This window comes from Cryptomeria japonica, chromosome 4, assembly GCF_030272615.1.
Source record: "Cryptomeria japonica chromosome 4, Sugi_1.0, whole genome shotgun sequence".
NCBI lineage: Eukaryota > Viridiplantae > Streptophyta > Pinopsida > Cupressales > Cupressaceae > Cryptomeria > Cryptomeria japonica.
Window position 1 is genome coordinate 747,225,750 of NC_081408.1, and position 16,740 is coordinate 747,242,489.

Consider the following 16,740-nt stretch of genomic DNA (forward strand, 5'->3'; position numbering starts at 1 on the left):
TAATATCAAGTGAAGAAATGTGATTATATGAGAGTTCGAGTGACTCCAACAAATGATTACAAGATCGTACTCTTCAATCAAGAAATTGATAAAGAAATAAATTGCTAGTACTTCCAAGTTTATTCAACTACGGAATTTTTTACTAATGGGCACTATTTTTGATGATGCAATATTACCTTCTACCAAAGATGCTTACACATCATGATGATAGTTAAAAAAAATTCATATATTGAAATTACATAAAGTTACCTTTGATGACTCCAACTTGACAGTTTAATAGAAATCTTGAGAGAAGAGTTTAATAGACAGCTAACAGTTCTGGATTGCTGCAACACATATTTTAGCTAAGTTACAAAATCTGGGTTGATTATGCGGGCGCCCTTTAGATGCCTCATTTTGAGATATCAGAAAAATAATTACCTAAACGTGACAGAAACCCTTACAGTTATATCTCTACAAGTTAACATTTGCTATGCTAACTTTAAAATATGTCATAATATCTATACAACTATAAAAGTGTTTAAGGTTGTTGATACAACACATTGGTTTATGCTAAGCGGAACCCTATATTGATTGAAACCTTAGGCGAAAAGCAGGTATCCGAGTGCTGTAGGAGATGCAGTGGGGTGGTCAAATTGTTCTTGTATAGTTCCAAGCTAAAATTTTGTATATTTTGGCAATGTTTAATAAAATGCAGACTGGCAGATATGTAATGTTTTAGGTGTATTGTTCGTTGTTGTATGTTAATGTATGTATTGGACAAAGATGACCATCGAACAAATGAGATAGAGCTGATATATATACCCATTACATGATAGAATCACGACATAATTTCATTAAACACAATGTACTCAGATTTACTAACATATATTGCATTAATACCACTGCTGGAATTGAATACCATGCATTCACAAATTAATATGGAGCAATTATAACCCCAAGATGCTGGAAAATAGAATGAAGTGCTGTTGAATGTCACTACAGACTAGATAGGCTTTAACTGCCCCCTTCTCAAACGTGCACACCCTCCATGATAATCCTGTAGATGCTCACAGAAATGATAGTGATTGCTACAGTCTTAAAATACATCAAATTTGAAACAGCTTGCAGCAGCCCACTTTGAATAGTTCGAATAAGGTGAGTTCATGACTCGGCTGAGTAATAGGGTCACTAAAACCCTAGTTGCAGGCAGAAATTCATCCTTAAACCCCTCATGCCCTGCTCCAGACTAGGTATATCAGGCTTCCCTTCATGTGTTGGCCAAGCAGGTGACAGAAGAGTATATGGTCGACCAAGGATAGATTTGTCAAAAAGCATAGGATGCAACCCTTTCACAGTCCTTTCACAAGTGCACATAATCACTTTAAAATTTCAGACACCACCACCCTCAGCAGTATAGCCCGATTATATACTCCTTCATAAGTATACGTTTGAAAGGTCAACAATATAAATTTAGCAAAGTTACCCTGAGTCCCCGGGACGGCAGGGGAGGGCGGGACACGTTTCCGGGACGGCAAATTTTTTTGCCAAATTTGGGGATGGCGGGGGACGGCAAAGGGGGACGGCTATATAAAATATAGGAAAATTTCAAAATTCTAAATGTTCATATGAAAACATGGATAAAGCATGCATACATACAATATATTCATATGAAAACAATAAAACATGGATATAGCATGTGTATGATACTATGAAAAGTTGAAAACATTTTAGAATGTAAATTCTGAACATACAACATTGTTAATACTCAATAGACAATATGCAATTATCCATTCATAAATCAGAATTTCAATTCATTCGCATTGTCAATATGCATATCAATAGACTCGGAGGTTAAATTTTCCCTACTTCTATCGACTTGCCAAGTTTGGAGATTTTTTAATCTGTGTCAAAATGCCCAAAGTCTACACTGCTGCCATATAGTTTCATTGTCAAAATTATGAATTAAATTAATAGATTTTAAATTTAATTAATCTTGTCTTTTAATTTTTTTTATTTTTAATAACAATTTGAATTAATAAGGGGCCTCTATTAGAAAATTTAAATAAAAAATTAAAAATAAAACTTTTTAAATTTTTTTAATATTTTTTAAGGGTCTTAGAATGGGGGACATCTGGCTGTCCCGGGGGCGGATTGGGGACGTCCCAGCTGTCCCCAGCTGTCCCCGGGACGTACGGACGTCCCCTAGAGCTAGGGCAGGCATCCCCCCATTTCGGGGACGTCCCCTCAAAAAACAGGGCAATTTGGGGACGGGGGGAAACGTCCCCTGACCGTCCCCAAGTCCCCGAAACGTCCCCGGGACAGAGACGGGGGTTTTCAGGTCGGGGATGCATCCCGGGGTAACTCTGAAATTTAGTATAGTATGGCCAGTTATGGCTCAACATACAAATTCCTCTCACAAATATTTTGATAATATTTGCACGCAAATGATTGATTTTGAAATAAAAAATGCAATAGATTAGCAAATAGCACTATATACAAATTAAGGAGGTTGAAGATTTCATTAACTCTCCAATTCTGCCTAGTGAGTGACCATGTACATGAATTTGTGAGAGCTCTTAGATTTTATCACTGGATTTCGTGGGGTAATAGATAAAACAATTGAAACATGCCATAGATTCTAGCAACACAGCACACACATTTCACAAGCATAACCTCACACAAATATACAGAGAAATTTCATCGAATCTTAGTTTATTCTAGATACGAAAATAAGAAATTCCACTTACCTGTATTGAGGCACTAAATTAAAAAAGATAAAGAGTTTGATAAATCAGAACAAAGAAACAAATATCTATTGGCATCACATAAAAGTTAAAACATACTGGCTATACCTAATTTCTGCACCCTTGACGTATCCTCATCTGAATAAAAAAGCATTACAAACTGTAAGAAGGGAGGGCATTAGATTTAAAGCAAACCTGTGTGAATTCTAAGAGTATACAAAACAACGAAGAACTTTATAATCTGAAGGATCTCATTGAAACCCTCACGTTTAACCGGCTTCTAAGCCACTCGTCAATGAATGCCCAGTTGGACACAAGAAAAGATATTTATTTGAAAAGAGTAAAAGGGCTTTGTTGTCTGCGGTGTTCTTTGTTCAGTCTCCCTCATTCATTATTCCCATTACTGTTGACAGATTTAAATGGACAGTGAGAGAAGGGAATGTGATGTTAGTGCTGAATTTATGTTTGGTTGTCAGACATTCTGTGCTTCTAGCCTAATAAAGTAAAGGGCTACAAGTAAAGAGTAAAGAGGAAGTGATGACCCAAATATAATGGAGTAAGGCTAATGTATTGATGATTCTGGAGATTGACTACCTTTCAAAATTTCCTTTTCAACTTTTCGGGTTAGAGTGCAGCAGGTACCTGTAGGGAGAGAAACAAGTTACAAAATTCAGCACAGCCAGATGAAAAGTAAAAGGAAGCTGTGAAAGAGACCACATCTACCAAGAAAATGCGATGATCAAACAACTTGTTACAGCTGTTAAACCACAGAGGAAAAGAAGAAATAGTGAATGAGGGCAAAAGAGTGTGAATTAGCAGGAGATTGGAAGCGAAAGGCATGAAAATGTAAACGTTTCAAGACAACAAACATTAGAGGTGCCAAGAGCACAAACATTCGATCCAATAAATCTTCTGATGCAGATAAAAACAGAGAAATTAAATCAGAAAAATAGATGAGAATCAATATAGAAATTACACAAATGGTGTAGCAACAAAGGCCTACCTACGCTGAAACGGGAGCTTTGTAATAATGTTAAAACAACTCTAATAGGGATGTATGAAAAACATGGAAGAGTAGAAAAGGCACGTAAACTATTTTACAAAATGCCACGTTGCACAGATTCTGTTGAACTAATAAAAGAATCATCATTTACAAAGTCTCTCAATGTTTTCTTTTGACCAACATCAAGCAGCCAGTCAAGTATTCTGACAATTGCATCACATGGGGCACAGCCTACTTTCTTCATTCGATCCATCAACAAAAGAGTTTTTTCAAGGTCCTGTCTTCTCCGGAAGGCGCGTAATAAAATATGGTATGTGATAACATCTGGAACCAAATCCTTTGATCTCATCTCATTAAGCATTGAGAAAGCCATATCAATTTCGTTTTCCTTGCAAAAATAATCAATCAATATGTTGTAGATTACGACAGTTGGAGTAATACCAATCACTTTCATGTTTGAAAAAAAATACTTCAAGGCCTTATCTATTTCACCAATTTTACAATGGGCATCAATCAGACAAGCGTAAGTGGTTGCATTAGGAGTCAAGCCTTCATCTGGCATCTTCTTCATGAGTGAAAGTGCTCTAGAAAGATCCCCTGCCTTGCACAGACCATCAATGACAATGTTGTATGTCACTTCATCAGGTTTCACATCCCTTGTTTCCATCTCCTCTAACATCTTTCCTACCATGTTCATGTCTCTTGTTCTACAGAATGCACGTATTAGCGTAGTATATGCTATTACATCAGGAACAAGTCCCCTGTTTTCCATCTCAGAAATAAGCGTAAATGCTTTTCTTTCTCTGTTACCCTGACATAAACCACCAATTAGAATGCTGTAGGTAACAACATCTGGGGAGCAACCTTCCCTTAGCATCTCATTGAACAACTTTTGAGCCTCTTCGACCTCATTTAATTCACATAGACCACGTATCAAAGAATTATAAGTAATTACATTTGGCTGTAAACCCTTTTTGGACATGTCATGGAAACAATCCCAAGCCTTGTCCATCCTACCATCTTTGCACAGTCCATTAATAACTGTACTAAATGTCACTTCATTGGGCAAAGGACCGAACTCCATCATTTGTACAAACAGATTGTAGGCTTTGTCCACTTTTCCAGCCTTGGAAAAGCCATTTATCATGATATTATAAATGTAGCTGCTAAAAAAATGACCATCTTCTACCATTTTAGCTATTAATCCTAGGGCTTCATCTACTCTTTCTACTTTGCAAAGACCATCAATCAGGGTGGCATATGTAACTATATTTGGAGAACAATAACTATATTTCATTCCAGCTACTAACCTCACAGCTTCATCTTCTCTCCCCGCATTGCAGAGACCATTAATTAGTGTATTGCGCACAATAATATTAGGGGAAATGCCAGCTTGTATCATCTCAGCAAATAAAACAAGTGCTTCATCTACTTTACCTCTTTTGCAGATCCTATCAATCAGAGTGCTGTATGTAACAATGTTAGGAAAACAACAAGCATGCCTCATTTTGTGCAAAATCCCAAGTGCTTCCTCAATTTGATCCCATTTACACAAAGCCTTTATGAGGGTGCTATAAGTGATAACATTTGGATTTATTTCCATCTCTTTCATTTCAACAAGAAGGTAGTTGATTCTAAAGAAATCACCAGAGTTTCCAAGCCCATCTAAAAGCGCGTTGAAGGTAACAACATTGAGAGGAAGGCGTTTAGTTATGGCTGAATGTAAAAGTTCCCATGCATTGTTTGTGTTTCCCAATTTACAGAGGGCAGTAATGGACTGAGCGAACGGCACAACATTAAATTTGTGAGGCAATTTCTCCTGTTTGAGTGTGTGTTGAGATGAGGTTTTATATTGTTTTGAAGAATGGGGAGGAGAAGCTACCTGTTTAAAGAGAGGGCGGATCCATTCCCAGTTGTGCATCATCTCATCTTCATGCTCGTTAACGAGCAGTGGGCAGAGCAGAATGAAACCCTAAAAAATTACTCGTCAGTTAACCTTGTTCCGTCAACAAATAAATAAACATAAAAGCAAATATAATCCCACCTCTCAGGATATAAAACTACCCCATCTTTTATAAAATTGGCAAAAGCGCCTAAGATTTAATTGCATCTTGGTGGGCAATGAGTACGTCGAAGAGTGTGGAAGGTTAATAATAATAATAACCTTTGTATCGTGAAGATAAATCCATGTGTCACATTATGTAGGGCGTCCATGAGGTGTACTTGATCCCATTTAGAGTCTACATATTTAAAGCATTCTTAATGACCAATGACTCTATCACTTAATGTATAAATTTTGTGTTACTAGTCTTTTATGTATTTAAACAAAAACTTCAAACTCTCATTTATCCATTTATTAGATTATTAATTGCATAGTAGTCCAATTAACTTAGGTATTTAATCATATTCTCATCATCCATTTGATTTTTTTCAAATAAATATATGAACACTACATTCAAGTATTTATTCTATCAAAATCAATTATCAATTAAATACAATTGTATGTTATTAAATTAATTCCACAATCCAAATTCATATAATAAACTTATTTTGAAATTCACATTGTAATTGATATATTTATTATTTTGAATTCTTTTTATAGTCTCAAATCTCTTTATTTCCTTTTTTTCAATTTTATTCCTTATAAATCCAACATATCGATTACATATTTTCTTATAATATATTAAACTTGATCAAAGATACCTCGATTTTGTAATTATCTCAATTATGACAAAATTTTAGAGATAATTATTCCCTTCTCTTCATATTTGATCACATAATTTAATACCATAGTTCTATATAGACCATGTTTTTATTACTTTCAAAACCTTAAAGTTCCTTTCTTGCTGGCTTAAAGAAAAAATCTCTTTTTAACACTAAATACTTTAATGAAATATATAATAACTACTATTTGCCTATGCAATTGTAGTTCACAACTTTTTAAAGTAAATAAATTATCTCATAATTTTCTTACCTTTTTCTTGAAGGCCACCTTATTATGTGAAAGGAAAGATTAGGGAAAAATTTGGTGGATTATATGTCTAATAGAGGCTAGCAATGAATATATAATGGAGAACATAGTATGTGTGAAATCTATGCAATCTTTAATTGATCAATAAAAAATTTAATAGATAAGATATTTCATTTCTTTTATGTACTAATGCAATTAGCCAATCTTTTCACCATCAATAATGCAGTAAGTTGGACACCAAGATGTTTAATGTGTCTTTTTGATATGAAATAAAATACAAAATACGTTTCCAACAATATTACAACATTCTTCTTGAAGTTCTTCACACTTTGCATGCACAACCAGCGAGGAGGAGTACGAACCAACAAATCAAACAGTTCTAATTGTGTGGCTTCAGTTTTGTGAACTTTGCACCATTGATCTAAAATAATAACTCATCCTTCTCAAATAATAAACACCTTCAAATAGAAAGGAGAAAGTATATACATATGTACATCAATTGAATAACATGGAATTTCATAACTCAATAAACTACCAAACCACGACAAATAGCTATAATATTAATTAATTTAAACAAAGAAACATTTTGTTGGTCATTCGATGAATGTGGTTCGATTTGGTGGTGATGATGTAATTATGGTTGTAAAAATTAGGTGATTGATCGAAATGCATTTAATAAGTTATATTAGATTTAATCAGTAATTTAACTTTAAACATATAAAAAACTTAGCGAATTAGATAGAATTATTTTATTCAAATACAATTGAATTGAATTTCAAGTCTTTGTCACTATCAATTGTAGAATGTGATAAAGTAATTATAAATGATAGCATTTTTTCTTTTTATGCATTAGTTTTTTCCCAAAACCAAAACCAAGTGAATAGTGATGCCCTCCTAAATGGCACAAGGTTAGTCTAAGATCAAACAACACAACACACACAAAGCATTAGTGTTAGTCAATCTAAAACTAAAACATATGAAGGCATTCCAAAAGAGACACTAAAAACATGCTAATGTATCTAACTAAAGAAGTAAAGATAATGAGACATCTCCAACTATCTCTTAGCATGATATTAGCTCCTTCTCCCTTGTTCCTCTCCTCTCCAAGTTCCAAAATAGTGTAGCTCTCAGCAGCTTTTTGCACTATGGATGCTTATGGAGGATTGAGATTTGTAGTATAGCTCCACATATGAAATGAAAAGCTATTTTTATGCTAAAATGATGTATTTTACCAAAAAGACAAGATTTTAATTATTCTATGCTAAATGCTCTCTAAAATGTCTATAGCTTAGATGCATACAAGTTTTCAGGATCTGGATTATGAAGGAATGGGCTCTATTTATAGGAAAAATGGAGCAATGGATGGCCAGGATTGAATGGTTTAATCAAGGGTCAAGCTTGAAAGTTGGGAATCCATGTGCACAAATGGCACCAATGAAATGGTGACAAATGTCAACATAGGGTTGGGTTGAAAGAAGAGGTTGGAGGCATTAAAGGCCTGAGAAGACCTCATGGTTATCTAAAGGCTAAGGGTCAAGCCTAAATTAGGATTACCCACTGGATTAGGAGTTAATCCAAGGATAAACCTTTGTGCAAATGATTAAGAGATAATCATGGTCAAAGCATTGAAGGCTTGATGAGACCCTTGGGTTTGGTAGAGGTTGAGTCAAAACAAATGTTTTAACCATGTGGGAGGGTTGAATTAACCATTAATGGTTATTGGAGACTTTGGGGATTAAGTAGTTGAAAGTTGGAAGCCTTTAATGGTTATCAAAGACTTTGAGGAATTAAGTGGTTGAAGGTTGAAAGCCTTTAATGGTTATCAAAGACTTTGGGGTCTTTGAGAAGTGACTCCATTTTACTTAGGAATGTGACAATATTTAGGGGATGGATTAGGCTAATTAGAAAAGGGGTTAGAAGAATCTAGAAGGGGATTAGATTTTTGCAAGTGGATTTGGTGGGTGAGGGAAAATAGGATTTTATTTAAAATAAAAATTCATTTATTTCAATAAATGTGTGCAAGTTGCATTTGTAGGAAAATGCAAGTGGGGAGGGTTTTTAAAATGATTTAAATAAATGTTAATTTATTTAAAAGAGGAAAAAGGGATTTTAATTAAATAAATTGATTTTATTTATTTAATTGATTGGATTTTGATTTTAATGAATTAATTAAAATAAATTGAATAATTTATTTAATTAATAGAAGAATGTTTGGGGATGAATTAATTAAATATTAATTTAATTAACTGATGGCTAGTGGATTTTTAATCAAATAAATACGAAATATTCATTTAATTAAAATGGACAGATTTGTGTGACTACAAATAGTATGGGTGATGGCTAAAGATAATTTCAAGTAAAATATGTAGTCAAGATGAATATATATTTTGAGATATGAATTCAAGATGAAAATAGGTAAGTATTCATAAGTTACATATAAATGTCATTTCTCAATAATTGGAAAACCACAATTAACTAAAGTATTTTTAATAGTCTATATGAAATATGGTATTATGGGTGTTGTAAATGTAGTTAATTCTTTGATATTGTTTTGACTATTTTTAAAAATGTTGATTGTTGTTTTCAATTGTGTATTTAAGTGTGTTACATGTTAATTGTTATAAATTTATGGAGTAGTATTTGAATCAAATAGATAGGTTGTCTTAAGATAACTTAAAAAATATTTGACATTTACAATATGGATTCATAAACAAACTTCTTAAATTATTGCAATATGTAGATATATTTAAAAAAAATCAAATATATAAAATTATTTGAAACAATAGCACAAATATCAAATGTGTCAAGTTGAATTTTGCAACACCTAATATGACATTGCATCATTATTGACAATGCGGTTATGTCCTAAACAAAAATCTCCATCAAAAGTTATACATTAAACTCCATTTGTATATTTGTACCATTTGTATATGTGTACATTCATCAAACACTTTACTAAAGAAATTTGCGAATTTAAATAATTTATTAAAATATTTATATTTTTCCTTCTCATATCCCTTTGATTTCAAAAGTGAATACTGAAGGCCAAAAAAATTACTTAAAATTTTTTAAATTGTCAAGAAAAAAAAATTAAAAATCTTCAAAATATGGAGGGCGTAGCTTGGCGCAGGAGACAGTGCTATGGTTGGAAAGTATGTACCAAATGGACTTGTTAAATTCTGGGAATTAGCATGTAGGTATGGAGGAGACTGTAGGAAAAGATGCAGAGGCTACATGTAAGAGACACAAATGTAACGTGTCAAAAAAATATACTTCTCAAGCCCACATGTTTGTTCATTGCTTTGCCATTTTGGCTAATTTCATTTTGTCCTTGGCTAAGTTTCAGATCATTGCCCATCTTTCCTTTATCATGTTTGAAAATAGATTTTGTTCTATGACTATCTAGGGTTTCACCCACGATGAGCTCAAATATCAGCCATGGGTTTATCTCAATGTTTCATAGGTCCGCACAGAGGGCTAATAACAGGTTGCAGCGGCCATGGCACTGAGGCAGAGGGGGATTTCAACTCTTTCTTGACTTGGGCGGATGCAAAACAATCTTTACTTTTTTCTTATTCCCTTTTTTTTGGGTCCATATTTATTTAGTTATTTATTTTATTTGATATGTCTGAGACTCACATTAGGCCAAACAGAGGACTGCAACTTTCTTCAAGACAATGCTACTATTTCCCAAAACTTCCTAACCGCTGTAGATTTTTAAATCTAGTGTCACAACCCTCCTTTATCACTTTTTGATTTGATGCAATTCTATTATGTTTTTTTTGGTTAAGCTATTAAAAATGATTGAATAAATGTTATAAAAGAATAAAAATAATTATAAACACACACGCACACACACACACTTGGAGAGTATAATTCAAAGGCATTATTTTTATTTTATTTATTTTCTCACTCCCAATTATGGCACATGTTGTAGGAAGAATTAGAAGCTTCTAGAGGAATCTCCACCACCTTGCATGTAACTCCCCCACTAAGTTTTTAATCAATTTGCATGAGTCCAATATTGGAAAAGAACCTATTTTTTAATTAATTTCTCTAGATAGTGGAATTGAGGGATTTTTTCTATATAATGTATTCGAGTTTTCAAAAATGGGAGATGGTTATTCTTTGAAGAAATTCTTTTCTCAAATAATTGTTTTGGTAGTCACATTTCATTTTGGAGGATAGTTAAGGTTGTTTTGGAGAAATTTTTCCAAGCTTGAAAGGATCAAGGGAGGCTCATTGAAGAATTCATAGGGGATTCTACATCAAGTTGCAAATATCCAGGTTCTTTTAATTTAGTTTATTTTATTTTATTGAATCATGCATCTTATTCTTGCTGAGAATTAGATTAGTAAAAATCTTGTTTCAATTCCTTGCTGAGAATTAGATTAGTAAAAATCTTGTTTCAATTCCTTGCTGAGAATTAGATTAGATCAATCTTGTTTTAATTCCTTGCTGTGAATTAGATTAATTTAATAAAATCTTGTTTAGATACATGTTGTGAATTAGATTTGATGAATAAAATCTTGTATCAATTCCTTGTTGTGAATTAGATTAGTTTAATAAAATCTTGTTTTAGATACAGACTGTGAATGAGATTTGATGAATAAAATCTTGTTCATATTCTTGCTGTGAAGGAATCAATTTCTCCTGTATGAGTAAGTTAACTTCTTTGTGAACAGGAAACGTCTGATAACAAAATATAAATCTCAGTGTATTCGTTATTCTCTGTGGAAGCGAAATATAAGTCTGACTCTGTGAATATTAGTTCTTGAAAATCTTTCTTTGGGAGCTTTGTTTATCAAGTATAATCATCTACTGTTCTTTTTTCATTGTTGTTATCTGTACCTTGCTAAAACAATCTATTCCATTAAATTCTTATTCTCACTCTTTTTTTATATACTCATCTCTCTTATGCTAGAAAGAACAAAAAAAAATATACATAAACCATATATATATATATATGATGCCCTCCTAAATGACACAAGGTTAGTCAATGATAAAATAACACAAAAGACATGAATCCGTTAGTGTTAGTCAATCAAAAACTAATCTAAAAAGGCAGACCAAGAGAGACACTAAAAACATGCTAATATATCTAACTAAAGAAACAAAGATAATGAGACATCTCCAACTGCCTCTTAGCATGGCCTTAGCTCCTTCTCCCTTGTTCCTCTCCTCTCCAAGTTCCAAAATAATGTAGCTCTCAGCAGCTTTTTGCACTATGGATGCTTATGGAGAATTGAGATTTAGTATTGTGCTCCAAATGAAACATAAAAAACTAAAATACTAGATGATATTAAGATGATTGATTTTAGCCCAAATGACAAGATTTTAGTTATGCTATGCTAAATGCTCTCTTAAAATGCCTATAGGTTAAATGCATACAAGTTTTCAGGATCTAGATTATGAAGGGATGAGCTCTATTTATAGGAAAAATGGAGCAATGGATGGTTGAGATTGAGCAATCTCAACAAGGGTCAGGATTGAATGATTTCAAATCCATGTGAAGGCTTTCAACCCAATCTCAGGATGACAAGTGTCAATGTGAGATAGGTTGAGAGGGGAGGGAATAAGCATTAAATGTTTGGCATGACTTTGGGAGTTAAAGTCAAAGTTGGTTGAATGAATAAACTCTTTATTCAAAGAATAAAGCTTTTATCCAATGGATAAACTCTTGTGCAAATGTGAAATGGATGAATATGGTCAAAACAATAAATGTTTAGGGGGACAAGTTTGAAATAACCATAAATGGTTATGTAAGAGCCATAAATGGTCATGTAAGAGCCATTAGTGGTCTTGGAAGACTTTGGGGATTAATTTATTGAACACACAAAGCATTAAATGCTTTTCAAAGACTTTGGAATCTTTGAGAAGTGACTACATTTTGCTTAGGAATGTGACAATAATTAGGGGATGGATTAGGCTAATTAGGAAGGGGTTAGAAGAATCTAGAAGGGGATTAGATTTTGCAAGTGGATTTGGTGGGTGAGAGAAAATAGGATTTTATTAAAATAAAAATTCATTTATTTCAATAAATGTGTGCAAGTTGCATTTGTAGGAAAATGCAAGTGGGGGGGGATAAATGATTTAAATAAATGTTTTATTTAATTTATTTAAAAGAGGAAAAGGGGGATTTAATTAAATAAATTGATTTTATTTATTTAATTGAATGGAATTTGATTTAATGAATTAATTAAAATAAATCAAGAATAATTTATTTAATTAATAGAAGAATGTTTGGGGATGAATTAATTAAATATTAATTTAATTAACTGATGGCTAGTGGATTTTTAATCAAATAAATAGCAAATATTTATTTAATTAAGCTGGACAGATTTGTGTGACTACAATATATATATATATATATATATATATATATATATATATATATATATATATATATATATATATATATATATATATATATATATATATATATAATAAAAAAATGTTTAATGTCCCTGCATTTACATCGGTCAATGTAGGGGGGGCGGTTTAATAAACCGTCGGGAGTACCCGCAAAGGGAGTGGAGGGGACCACGGCAGTCCCCTCACCCCTACGAACCTGTACCCGCAGGTCTGCAGTGGTGATGGGACCCGTGGGTCCCACTCCCACTTGGCTTTAAAAGCCACTACCAAAAGCATTCAAAAAACATGGGAACTCAAACTTTTGTAGTTTTTTTGTGTGTTTAATAAAAATTTAATTTAGGAAAAATTTCAATTTAGTAAATTTATAATTATAAATTAAATTATATTAAATTTAATATTTAGAATTTTATTTTTCAAACTATTAAGATTTATTGAATCACTTAGTTGACAATTTAGATTCATTAAAGCAATTAATTCACATTAATATGAATTGAATCAAATGTCTAAGCGAGCTGCTATTTTTGGGACTAGCGACTTTATAAGTGATTATTCTCATGGTAGAAACCAACACATTGCTCAACCTTGCATGTAACTTACACTATCCTTGCTTCATTAAATTGCAATTATTGATGTCAAGTTACATCTTCTTCATCTTCATATAAGTTACATGTTTAATTATTAATATGCAAGTTTCATAATTGTCATCATTACGCAAGTTATATTCCAATTTTGAATATTAATAATCTAGTTATGATTTGCATGATGTTTTTCATAGCTTCTTAGTTAAGAAAACTAAATAAAGGAAGTCGAAAAACCAAAACCTAGTAGCGTTCGGTATATACGATGCCTCTGGGTCACACTTACGGGTAATGTCATCGTGGTGAACTACTGCACTTAATGCCTAATAAAGCTGCATCAACGACGTCTATGTCATCGTCCCTATAAATCGTCGGGGAGTAATAAGGGACACTTGGAAGTTAAAATCCAAGGGGCGGGTAATCCCCCTTGGATCGATAATTTAATAAGATAATTCTAAAATGATCTTTCATCCATTGAGTTAAACCATAGTAAACTCCTATAGGGATGATGAGTGAAATGCTCTTATGAAATTGTTTTAATCTCGAAGAATTGTTGTCGATTGACAATTGGTCAAGGGTGATGCTTATGATAAGAATTAGGATCTAGTTGTTTTAGGCCACAAGCAATAGGCCATCTTGAGCCTTTGCTTAAGCGCTACCACCGTGGGTAGCAACTGCAGAGAAACTGTCTGGGACATTGACCTTAGAAAGGGTTGCGTACCCACTAATCAGTTTACATCAAACCATAGAGTAGAAAATAGAACTACATACTTTACACCTTGATCCCGTGCCGAAACAGGTATGTAGGCAGTCTTGGGACGGAGTTGTCCCTAGTACTCAGGAGTTCGTGGGTGGGGTCTAGACTTGGTATAGAAGGATTGAATAGAATCCTAATTTGAAAGATAAGTATAATAAAAAGGAAAAAGTAATTCAATGCATACTCGGAAGGAATCCCATATCGATTCGCTTGACTTCTCGAGGCTTTAAGCCAAATTCCGAGGCGGAATTCAAGCTTGTATAATGTTATTTATTTACTCCTAAGGATGGCGACCTCGGTGTACTTCTATTAGAAGAGTGTAGTACTTAGTGAGTGGCTTAGAACCCGAATGGTCCCAATGAGTCTAAGTCTCTGGCCAGAGCACCTCCTATCCCGATTGGATAGATGCCTACCTTGTATGGGTAGATGCCTAACCCGTATTGGATAGATGAAATCTTATGTCCCGTATGGACCGATGCCTGACCCGTATGGTTAGATGCTCATCCTGGATGGATGAATGCCTAATCCAAATGGATGGATGCCCAGAGTATGCAATTGAATCAAACACAATGATTAAATTAAGCAAAAAAAAAAAAAAAAAAAGAATGATCAATTTTGTTGGGTTAATAATGGTGGGTCTTTACATCTAGAGACTTATAGAAAATGGGTATTACTGGCATTCTCTTCTTTCGTAAATATTTCTCGTTTTGGATGTATATGCCCTGTTCCAAAGCTTTCATTTTGGCACATATCCTAACAAATAATTCGGCTTTACACCTGCCAATTTGATTCTCTTGAAAGTTTGTAAAGCCTTCTCAACAAATTCTTTGTTCACATATCCTACAATCTCTTGAAAGTTTCTAAAGCCTTCTCAACAAATTCATTGTTTACTTATCCTGCAGTCATTACATTGCATGAGATGACATCTCTTTGAGGCATTTTGTCAAACAGTCCACATGCCTTGTTGGTGCTTCCACATTTTGCTTACATGTCTACCAGAGCATTTCGAAGCAGACAAAAATCCACCTTCCATATTGCTTTGATGGATATAGATACCCTATTCCAAAGTTCCCATTTTATCGGGAGTAGGGAGGATGCTAGCAAATGTCGTGGAATCTGACTTCACACCTACTAATTGCATTTGCTTGGTTCAACAAGTCCATTTTGTGCAATTCCTATGATCATTGCAAGCCTTGAGGCCACATTTCGGGGATACCGGTGTGCCCTGTCTGCTTCCACATATTGCATACATGTGTACCAGAGCAATTGCAAATGCCACATTTGACAAAATCCCTCTATCATTCATGCTTTGATGGATGTCCATACCTTGTTTCAAAGCTACCATTTTGGCACGAACAAGGAGGATGCTAGCAAAGGTTGTGGAAATGTATGTACATATATACCTGCATACATAGGTTTGATCAAATTTTGCAAATGTTTAAGCTTTCTTGTGTCTGAAAATTATGGCATATGTAATGTTTGTTGCCTGATTCATTCATCTATGGCATGTTTTGCACTTCATATTAATGTGGGTTGGTTGGTTTAATGGAGTACCAGAATCCGTAGTTCAGGGCAAATACTACAGCCCTTCAAGGCCACATTCTAATCGTCGATGCTAAATGCAGTGTGTCGTTGGGCGCATGAAAGGAATGCGCTCAGCCATATTACCCATCAAATCGCAATGTGTGGAGCTAGAAAGTCATCCAATGGTCCAAACAGCTGCAATCGTCTTACATCCGTACTCAGGCGATATTGACCATCGATTACAAAAGTCAACCTGTTCACTTCAAATAAGGATCGCCTTCAACGAAATGAACTACTTGCCGGGAGATGACATAGGCAATGACATAGGTAATAATGGCACATTCAATGCATGTGATCCTGCAAAAGCATTTGGACGAATTAAAATTATAAAAAATGAATAGCGACGATTGATGCAATGGTCTTGCAACACCTCTAAGTAACTCTTCACCGTTGATTTGAAACTAGAGGTTGTTCACCTCAAATAAGGGAATGTCTTCGACGTATTAAATAATGATCAGTAATGTTTTTAATGTCTTAAGAATTTGATATTAATATAAATTTTTGGATAAGTTAATATAAAAATAGTATTAAGAAGACAAAAATTTAAAATATTCATAAGTATTAATTTAGAATTATTTTGTTTAATTTTGAGTAATTTTTATATAAAAGATGTTCTATAATAATAAGGGGTGGTGTGTAACATCTTGAATGTGTTAACCAAAATATTATATTCTATATTAAAAGTCATCTTTATTTATACATTAAAGTATTAATATTTAATAATAAAAATAATTATATTAAATATA

At 33.5% G+C, this 16,740-nt stretch overlaps 1 protein-coding gene across 1 annotated transcript; it reads right to left on the bottom strand.

Annotated features, from left to right (window-relative positions):
* Positions 1–3,393: 3,393 nt before the first annotated feature.
* LOC131076684 (pentatricopeptide repeat-containing protein At1g12300, mitochondrial) lies at positions 3,394–5,803 on the bottom strand. Its single transcript, XM_058013984.2, has one exon. The coding sequence runs from the start codon at positions 5,651–5,653 to the stop codon at positions 3,824–3,826; it is 1,830 nt and encodes a 609-aa protein (XP_057869967.2). The 5' UTR covers positions 5,654–5,803; the 3' UTR covers positions 3,394–3,823.
* Between the last annotated feature and the right edge of the window lie 10,937 nt (positions 5,804–16,740).